The sequence below is a fragment of the Fukomys damarensis genome, unplaced genomic scaffold, assembly GCF_012274545.1.
Source record: "Fukomys damarensis isolate Sample0158 unplaced genomic scaffold, DMR_v1.0_HiC HiC_scaffold_27, whole genome shotgun sequence".
In the NCBI taxonomy this organism is placed as follows: domain Eukaryota; kingdom Metazoa; phylum Chordata; class Mammalia; order Rodentia; family Bathyergidae; genus Fukomys; species Fukomys damarensis.
The window spans coordinates 247422-257804 of record NW_022900939.1 but is presented as its reverse complement, the minus strand read 5'-3'; the positions used below and the strand labels follow the sequence as shown (position 1 = coordinate 257804).

At 51.2% G+C, this 10383-nt stretch overlaps 1 protein-coding gene across 1 annotated transcript; it reads left to right on the top strand.

Annotated features, from left to right (window-relative positions):
- Positions 1-251: 251 nt before the first annotated feature.
- Taf6l (TATA-box binding protein associated factor 6 like) lies at positions 252-10381 on the top strand (the record flags this gene model as incomplete). Its single annotated transcript, XM_033756571.1, has 11 exons — positions 252-315; positions 2632-2791; positions 3046-3132; positions 3652-3802; positions 3906-3956; positions 4222-4316; positions 6165-6239; positions 6346-6566; positions 6837-6969; positions 10152-10280; positions 10355-10381. Coding segments are annotated over exons 2-11 (1116 nt in total), but the record flags the coding sequence as incomplete, so codon positions are not given.
- Positions 10382-10383: the final 2 nt, after the last annotated feature.

Here is a 10383-nt window from a genome sequence, read left to right as displayed (position 1 = left end):
CACGGCGGGCTGGGTGCCCGGAGGTCTGGTCGTATCCGGGTTCCGGTAGGTGCAGTCGCTCCAGGTGTACCCTTCTCCTACGCTCCAGGTGGGATCCCTCGCTTCGCTCGGAGCCTTTGTGGACTGGCCCGGCCGCCCCTGGTGACCACGTGGCCCAGGTCGTGACCCCTGACCTCCCACCCTTGACCTCCTACCCCTGCTCCGGGTCAGCGGGTTGCTCCGGGCCGCGATCTGACCCGCTCGTTCTCCGCTCCTCTCCTCGCAACGAGTGTCGCTTGGATGCGCTGACCCGGACGGGGCGCGCGGGACACGCAGGTGAGCGCGGACGCTGGTCGCGGCGGAGTGGCCGGTGTGTCCCAGTCACACGGGGACTGCACACTTGCGCAGCCGTTTGGAAGGCCGAATGCGGGGCCACTGGGGCGACCTGGGAAGGCTTCCTGGGCAAGTGACATTTGACCTCAGATACAAAGGCGTGAGTAGGAGTGCACCAGACAGACTGCAGTGAACGGCGGGAGAGAGGGCCAAGCCCAGTGGAAGCAGGATGCACAAAGGTCCTGAAAGGCTGTTTTGGGAGGCAGTAAGGTAGCTGTGCAGCGAGGAAGGGGAGATGATGGTGTTGCCTTAGTCCGTGGGGCCTGGGTGTGTGTCCCAGGGACTTCGCCCAGTGGATCTGGAGACCAGAGCGGTGACCCCGGAAGAGGAGGGCCACCCTAAGCCAGGGTCGCTTTGGCCACGGATCCTGTCCTCCTTCCAGGCCTCAGCCGCTTGGACTCCTACCCTGCCAGGGCCTATGAAAGGAACCGGCTCACCATTCAGGCCTTGCCACCAAACTGGGAGGGCAGACAGCTCCAGATGGCGAAGGGCTCCTAGGGACTGGGCTTGCCTTAGCACAGTGAGGGGTGGGAAGATACCTGGCAGGTCTGTAGGGATTGAGACCAAATGTGGAGTGCCAAGTCAAGGAGTTTGGACTCTGCTTTCATAAGCAGTGAGGAAGGGCCACAGGTTTAGCGTAGTGGTTCCCTTGCCTGCCTCAAAAGCACAAGGTCCCAAGTTTGATCTGCGGTACCAAAAAACAAAACAAGTTAAACATAAGCAGTGGGGAAGTATTGAAGATTTTTTTTGGTAGGGATCGAACTGCACTTGTGAGGCACTTGTGAGGCAGGCACCGGAACCACTGAGCTAAATCCCTGCCCCCCCCATTTTTTTTTTTTTTTTTTGTGTTTGGTACTTGTGAGGCAGGCACCGGAACCACTGAGCTAAATCCCTGCCCCCCCCATTTTTTTTTTTTTTGGTACTGGGTATCGAACTTGGAACCCTGTGCTTGCGAGGCAAGCGGCAGAACCACTGAGCCAAATCCCCAGCAGTATTGAAGATTTTTTTAGTGAGTCTGTCAGGAGAAAAGCAGCTTTTCAGCCAGACATGGTGCCCCATCCCTGCCATCTCTGGGAGACTGAGACAGAAGGATTGCCACTGTGAGCCCAGGCTACTTAGGTAGAGCCTGTCTCAGATTTAAAATACAAAATGGGGAGGTGGGGAGGGGGTAAAGGGAGGGCAGGGACAAGGGGAAAAAGTGAGAACCAAAACCTTTCATGTAAAGGTACAAGATCCCAGTAAAGAATGTAACTGTATTGTATACCTAGAATGTACCAATAAACTCAATACAAAAAAAAAAAAAGATTTATGTAACTGTATTGTATACCTAGAATGTACCAAAAAACTCAAAACAAAAAAAAAAAAAAAGATTTAAAATACAAAAAATGGCTGGGTATGTAACTCAGTGCCAAGGCCCTGTGTTCCCTCAGTACCATAAAAAAAATTTTTTTTAATGAAAATTTAGTTGGTAGTTATAGTAAGAATTAGAAGGAAGAGGTCATATAGTGTTTCTGTTCTTTTGTGTTTTTGTGGTACTAGGACTTGAACTCAAGACCTGAACATATGCTAGGCAATTGCTACCTCCACAGCCCATTTTTTCCATTTTGTTTATTTGTTTTGATAGCAGGGATTAAACTCAGGACCTTGTGCTTGCCAGGAAGGCACTGTACCACTGAGCTATGTCCCTGGCTCCACCGCCCTTTTATTATTGATTGATTGATTGATTGATTGCAGTACCAGGGATCGATCACAGGGACTTGGGCTTGCAAGGCAGGTGTGGTGCCACTAGCTAAATCCCCGGCCCTCCACAGCCCTTTTTAATGTTCTTTTTTTTTGAGGCAAGGTCTTGGTAAGTTGCCCACACTGGCCTAGAACTTGTGATCCTTCTGCCTCTGCCTCTTGGGACTACACGACTACACACAGGGTCCAGAGCCCTAGCCCCTGGCTTCTGCAGTTAGCATCTCTGACCATCCTTGGGTCATGGCCCTCTTTCATAGCCTCGCACGCCAAGGCTCAGGACTCGAAGGTCTGGGCCAGCTTTGTAGCAGAACTCCCCATGCTGCGCCCGCAGAGGCTGGCCACCTTCTCTGCTTCCCCATTATCTGCTCTTTGGCTGGCCCAGTCCTTCCCTGAGCCTCACTGGGGAACCCTGAGCTCCCTGCTCAGGAGCTGCAGTGCAAGAGCAGCACTGGATGCTAGGGTGTTGCTCTGCTGTCTCAGCCTCCCAGGTACAGTGGGCAGCTGTGCCGTTTCCTCCAGCTCCAGCAGGGCCATGTCAGAGCGGGAAGAGCGGCGGTTTGTTGAGATCCCGCGGGAGTCAGTGCGACTCATGGCTGAGAGTACAGGCTTGGAGCTGAGCGATGAGGTGGCAGCACTGCTGGCCGAGGACGTGTGCTACCGGCTCCGAGAGGCCACTCAGGTGAGCACCTGGTCCCACCTTACACACTTCCTCTCTCTTGATGCCCATATTGAGACCACACCTGGCAAGGCACAGGCTGTGTGGGGCCCTATGCTGTGCTTCTGTGACAGGCTTGCTGGCTGGCAAGACAGGTATCACCTCCTGCTGTAGTGGAGGCACAGGCTGGGGTTTAGCTCCGTGCTGCTGCCAGGCCTCCTCGACATCTTGACCCCTGGCTTAGGGGTCCCCACCCCTGACTCTGCCTCCACCCCCAGAACAGCTCTCAGTTCATGAAGCACACCAAGCGGAGGAGGCTGACTGTGGAGGACTTCAACAGGGCCCTTCGCTGGAGCAGTGTGGAGGTGAGTGGGTGCACTGTGGGGTTGGTGGGAGTGGGGCAGGCGGCCGCGCACAGCAGCAGCAGCAGCCTCAGGTTAGGTGCCAGCTGGGAACACAGGAACATGAGCTCCTGCTAGAGAAGTGAGGGGCTGTGCTGGCTGGGGTCAGGAATGGTTTCTTTTCTTTTCCCCAGGACTGATCTCAGGACCTTGCACTTACCAGGCAGGCACCACTGAGCCAATTTCCTGGCCCAGGAAATGTTTCTTGGAAGAGGTGGACTTGACCTGGACCTTCCAAGTGCCTGAGCTAGCTTCTTCAAGTGACCCAGGAGGAATTGTGGGCCTCTTGGTTGAGGGAGGAACCTGAGGGGGACCCAGCTGTGACCAAGAGCTTGGTGTTTGCACACTGGGTAGCAGGGCAGGTAGCTTAGCAGTTGGGTGAGCAGGGCCAGGTCTCCTCACCCCAGCCACATTTCTCCATGTGAAACCTGTGATGGCCCTGCCGCACACCCTGGGTTCAGGTTGCTCTGTTGCTTTCCTCAGGCCGTGTGTGGCTACGGGTCCCAGGAGGCCCTGCCTTTGCGCCCCACCAGGGAGGGTGAGCTCTACTTCCCCGAGGACCGAGAGGTGAACCTGGTGGAGCTGGCTCTGGCCACCAACATCCCCAAAGGCTGCGCAGAGACGGCCGTCAGAGGTGGCTCCTGGGTCATGAATGTGGCAGTATGGGGCTGGCTGGGGCCTGGGCAAGATTTAGAGGGGCAGAACCCCAGGCTGATACCAGTTCTGCCTGGTTCTAGTTCATGTCTCCTATCTGGATGGTAAAGGCAACCTGGCACCCCAAGGCTCAGGTAAGGGATGGGGAAGGGAGCCTGGTGGTCAGCAGTCATGCCGTGTGCTGGAGGCCAGAACACAAGTCTGGGCTGTGGCTCAGTCCTGGGTGTCCTGCGAGGTGGTGGACAGAGCTGGTGGGGAGGGTGGATGGCAGTGGGTTCATGGCTATACCTCTGCTCTCCTGCCTTGCTGGAATGGCTCCTGCACGTCTGTGTGGTGCAGGTTTGGGGACTGGGCTGGGAGGTGGGGAAGGGCTCCCACTTCCTGCCCCTCCTACTGCAGTGCCCAGTGCAGTGTCTTCACTGACTGATGATCTACTCAAGTACTATCAGCAGGTGACTCGAGCTGTGCTTGGGGACGACCCACAGCTGATGAAGGTGAGTCTGGGGGTCCAGATTGACTTTGTTTCTATTATTTATTGAGTATCTTGCTATGTAATTCAAGCTGGTCTTAAACTCACTACATAGCTCAGGCTGGCCTCACACTTGCCACTTGAGGATCATTTGAGGCAAATGATCCTCCTGTCTTAGCCTTCCGAGTGCTGCAATTGTAGGTATGTGCCACCATGCTGATACTATATTCTTTTGAGACAGGTCTTGCTGTGTAGTCCAGGCTGGCCTGAAATTTGCATTCCTCCTGCCTCAGCCTGCCAAGCGCTGTAATTATTTGTGCCCTGCCATACCCATCTTCAAACCTTTAGATCTTCACACAGTCCTTTTAGTTGCCACATTCTGGTCCTCTCCCAACTGGCTGTTGAGGGGAGAAGCTCTTCTTAGAGTGGGCTTGTGGCTCCAAGCTGGCCCGGTTGCCAGCCCTGACCCCTTGTGCTCCAGCAGAGTGGGGGCTCAGGTGTCACCATCCACAGCTTCTTTCTACACACTTCCCTGGTGTGTGTGCTGATCTGGGCCCAGGGGCCATCCACAACGCAGCCTTCACGTTCTAGGGCTGGGCAGGAAAGGACCAGAGGAAGCAGGGCCAGGTTGGGTGCCCGGCCAGGTACGTTCTGCAGCTCTAAGTCCATCAGCCTGTCGTGGCCACTGCGTCCACCTCTGGGCTCTAGGTGTAGTCTGTCCTCTACTTTCCCACTGGCCTCGCTCACCCTACAGGATGGGATGGTTTGCTCTGCAGGGCTGGGTCCAAGCCAGGGCCTTCTGTAGGACAGCTCAGTTTCCTCTGTGTCTTCATGTGTCCAGCAGTTGGCTGTTATTTCCCTTGCAAAATCAGGAACACTGCTGCCACCCCTTCCTGCCTGCAAAGCCTGGCTTCTGGTGGAGATGCAGCTTGGAGGTGGACCGCTGGCCCCAGAGCTATGGCTTTGAGCCCCAGCTCTGAGAGAAAAACAGAACACTTGACTCGTGCTCTGGAGGCACAGTGCCATGGCTGGCTATGGACCAAGGGCCAAGCGCCTTCCTGGCTTCTGCCTTCATGGCTACGACCTTCATCCAGAGGCGCAGGGAGTCCCAGCTGCAGATTCAGAGCTAAAATGCTTCTACTTTAATATTTTTTCTTTGCCTTGAAAGGTAGTATCAGTGTATGCCTACTAGAAAAGGACATAGGATATAAAAAGATTCAGAGCAGGGCTGGGGATTTAGCTAGATCCCCGGTACAAAAAAACACAAAAACAAAAACGATCAGAAGGCCTTCTGTTCTTTTGCATTGAGCTCTGGTTCTTTCAGTGTATATCTGTGTGTAAACACCTGGTTTTCAGAACTTGCTTTATGGGGAGAGGATATAGGGATTTAATTTGGGGCATACACATTGGTGTAGATCCCCAGCTATTTTTCTTTTTTTTTTTGGTACCGGGGATCGAACTTGGGTCCTTGCACTTGTGAGACAGGCAGCAGAACCACTGAGCTAAATCCCCGGGCCTATTTTTTGTTTTTGAGACCAGGGTACTACGAGGTTGCTAAGTTGCCTAGGCTGGGCTTGAATTTGTGAACTTCCTGCCTCAGCCTCCCAGAGTGCTGGGATTACAAATGTATACCACTGTGCCTGGTTTATGATTTACTTTCCTCAGTTTAAAATACATTGGATATTTAGGTTATGTTCACTTTGTAGTTGTATGTGTGATTGGGTTTCTGTAAGTTATGTGCTAGAAGCAGAATTGGTGGATCAGGGTGTAATTCCTGCACAGCATATGAATGTGATGCTGACCTGAGTTCCAGAACAATGGGAGTTTATACTTGAGGCTGTGGTTCCAGTGCATCCTGAGCCCTTCCTCGCAGGTTGCTCTCCAGGACCTGCAGACGAACTCCAAGATTGCAGCTCTGCTGCCTTACTTTGTCTACGTGGTCAGTGGGGTAAGTGAGCAACGGCAGGAAGATGGCCCAGCAGCCTACAGGGCTCACAAAGGTGCTATCCAGCACCAGGCTCCCTCCCATCCTTCAGCCACCCTTCTGCTCACAGGTGAAATCTGTAAGCCATGACCTCGAGCAGCTGCACCGGCTGCTACAGGTGGCCCGGAGCCTGGTTCGGAACCCGCACCTCTGCCTGGGGCCCTACGTCCGCTCCTTGGTAGGCAGTGTCCTCTACTGCGTCCTGGAGCCCCTGGCTGCCTCCATCAACCCCCTCAATGATCACTGGACCCTGCGGGATGGGGCTGCTCTCCTTCTCAGCCACATCTTCTGGTAGCAACGGGCTTGGGGGCTGCTATGGCCAGGGCATCAGGGTAGGGAGGCCGGGTGTAGATACTGAGAGGCCTGGGACCCTCCTTAGAGCCACCTTGCTGGATTACAGATGTGCCAAGGCATTGTCTAAGGTGTGGGTCCCAGGCTTGTCATCCCTGCAGCCTTGCCACTCACTCCATGTGCTATGCAGTGTCTCTTGGTGCTGTGTCCTGAGTTGGAGCAGCAGTGTCACCTCCTCCTTCCTGCCCTGACTGAGTGTGGCTCCCACAGGACTCATGGGGACCTTGTCAGTGGCCTCTACCAGCAGATCCTGCTGTCCCTGCAGAAGGTGTTGGCAGACCCCGTGCGGCCTCTTTGCTCTCACTATGGCGCTGTGGTGGGGCTGCATGCACTTGGCTGGAAGGTGAGGACCCTGGCCTTTCCAGCTGTGCTGGACAAACGCTTCAGGGAAGCTGGGTGTGGTGGCACACACCTGTGATCCTAGCACTCATGAGGCTGAGGCAAGAGGATCGCTGAGTTTGAGGCCAGCTTGGGCTACACTATAAGTTCAAGGCCTTATAGTAAGACCCTGTTTCAAAAAACTAAAAACAAGAGTGCTAACGGTGTCCTTTACCATTAATGTGGAATATATTTACTGCTGCCCAGCATGGAGTTCTTGCCTTGGGCCAGGCTTAGTGTGATATACAGTATATCTTCCCCCCATGTTGTCCCGATTCAGAGTTTGCAATCTTAAGTTATTCTCAGATTTTTCCTTAGAACTGAATTGTTCACTGAATCCTAGCAATTTTTGTTTCCTTTTGTTTTTTTGAGACCGGGTCTCACTATGTAGTTGAGACTGACCTGGAACTCATTATGTAGCCCAGGCTGGTCTTGAACTCATAGTGATCCTCCTGCCTCAGCCTCCCGAGTGCTGGGATTACAGGCGTGTGCCACCATGCCTGGCTGAATCCTAGCAATTTTATGGAAACTGCAAATATTGTCTGCAGTTATTTTTGTGAGAGGTATGCAGGTATCTAATTTGAGAGCATTATTAAGTTCTTGCTGCTGATTTGCTGCTGTCCTGTAATTCATCTCCAGCAGATGCACCAGCACTCTCACACTGTAACAGGGTGCTATACTTTGTGTAACTATCTTGGATGTTCTCACTTGTGTTCTTCTTAGTCTTAAGATCCCTAAGATGCCTCTAAAATGTTCTCTACTTTGTAAGGCTTTATTGACAATATTTTATTAAATTAAATTACAAGCCAGGCATGGTGGCACGTTTGTGTTCCCAGCATTGGGAGGCTGCCAGCAGGACTGCCACAGGTTCAAGGCCAGCCTAGTTAAGACCCTGCCTCAAAAGACAAAAATATTACACAGCTGTGGGAGACATAGCATATTTAGGTTTAAAACCAGAAAAACAGGCATTTTTCTGATTGTATCTTCAGAAATTCATGGTTTTTCACAATCAAGGGTGTTGCAGGCATGTAAACCCGTTAATTTTGGGGTTGCACTGTACCTTGATTTTCTTTTTTTGGTACCAAGGAACAAACTCAGGACCTTGCACTTTTTTTTTTTGGTTTTGTTTTTTTGAGACAGGGTCTCACTATGTAGTTGAGACTGACCTGGAACTCACTATGTAGCCCAGACTGAGGACCTTGCACTTTTAAGGTAGGCACACAGTGCCACTGAGCTAAATTCCTGGCCCATGTACCTTGATTTTCTATGTGGATGTTTTATCCCTCCAGAAGTCCTGAATGGTAGATGCTGTGCCCCCCCACCCCATAAACTAACCTCACATCCTGTGATTTTTTTTCCTTTTCTTTCTTTCTTTTTTTTTTTTGTTTTTTTTGAGACAGAGTCTCACTATGTAGTTGAGTCTGACCTGGAACTCACTATGTAGCCCAGGCTGGTCGTGAACTCACAGCAATCCTCCTGCCTCAGCCTCCTGAGTACTGGGATTACAGACGTGTGCCACCACACCTGGCTTTACAACTTGTGATATTTAGCCATTACATTTTTGCCACATAGCTTTTTCATAGCTATAGATATTGCCAAATAATTACATATACCCGTTACTTTTGTTAGCATGACAGGTAAATCAGTGGGGTTTTCTGTTGAACTACACTTGCATACTATAGCAGTTCTTTTGTTACGGTTTTTTTTTTTTTTTTTTTTTTTGTTTTTTTTTTTTTTTTTTTTTTTTTTTTTTTTGAGACGAAGTTGAGACTGACCTGGAACTCAGTGTAGCCCAGGCTAGTCTCAAACTCACAAGTGATCCTCCTGCCTCCTCCTGCCTCAGCCTCCCAAGTGCTGGGATTACAGGGGTGCACCACCACGCCTGGCTACTGCTGCTTTTTTTTTTTTTTTTTAAATTTTGTGATACAGGGTCTCACTGTGTAGTTCAGACTGCTCTGGAACTCACTGTGTAGCCCAGGCTGGTCTCGAACTCACAGTGATCCTCCTGCTTCAGCCTCCCGAGTGCTGGGATGGATTACAGGTGTGCGCCACCACGCCCAGCTCCTTAAAGTAACTATTTTTCACTTTTTTTTTTGTTTTTGTTTTTTTTTGGTACCAGGGTGTTCGAACTCGGGTCCTTGTGCTTGCAAGGCAGGCAGTGGAACCACTGAGCTAAATGCCCTGGCTGCTGACATTTTTATTGGAATTTTTTTACTCCGTTTTGAAAAAAGTTTTCATGAAAGTCTTTGTGAACATGAACGTGTCATATGTTTTTTTAGGCTTCCCAGTCTTTTAGGATGCTTTCATAATTCTCCTGAGCACCTAATATAGTTTATTAATTTTGTTTGTGGTGCTAAGGTTCAGTCTCAGAGATTCCCTGGTGCTGAGCAAGTGCTGTACCACGGAGGGATACCCCTGCCTCCTTTTACTGATTTATTCCTAGATGCTTGCTACCCTTTGATGCTGCTGTAATGACATCTTTGTACTTTTTTTTTTTTTTTGGTACAGGACTTTTTGCCTGTGAGGCAGGCGGCGGAACCACTGAACTTAAATCCCTGGCCTAGTTTACTATTGATAAAGAAATACAGTTGATTTTTGTGTTACTGATCCAGCCATTTTTCTTAACAGTGTAAATTCTTTTGAGGTTTTAAAGGAAATTATATCATATATTCAAGATAACCATATTGTTTAATTGTAATGCTCTTATTTTATTGCTATAATCAGTAATATCATTTTACATAACGGTAACCACTCACTTCTCTTTTCCTGAGACAAGAGTCCATGTAGTTCAGGCTGGCGGCCTCAAACTCTTGGTGACCCTCCTGCCTCAATCTTCTGAGTGCTGGCTAGTATTACAGGTGTCTACCACCATACCCCGCTGTCTCCAATCTTAAAAGTTGTAGGGCTGCAAGCGTAGCTCAGGGATAGTGTACTGCCTTGCATGTGTGGATGATCGCCCAGCACTGCTTAAAACACAAAACACAACAAAAAAACAGACATGGTGGTGCATTCGTAAGCTCAGCTACGGAGGTGGCAGGAGAATCACAAGTATGAGCTAGCCTAAATAACTTGGCTCAGTTAACAAAGCGGGTCTTCCACAGCGAGGGGAGCAAGCAGAGCATGGGGTCGGTGCTCTCTCCCATGTAGGCCGTGGAGCGCGTCCTGTACCCGCACCTCTCCACCTACTGGACCAACCTGCAGGCCGTGCTGGATGACTACTCGGTGTCCAACGCGCAGGTCAAGGCTGACGGGCACAAGGTGTACGGCGCCATCCTGGTGAGTGGTCCCCGTGGGCTCGGCCGGCCCCCTCCGGCCGTCCTCGAGCCCACCGTGGCCTTGCTGTCCCGCAGGTGGCCGTGGAGCGCCTGCTGAAGATGAA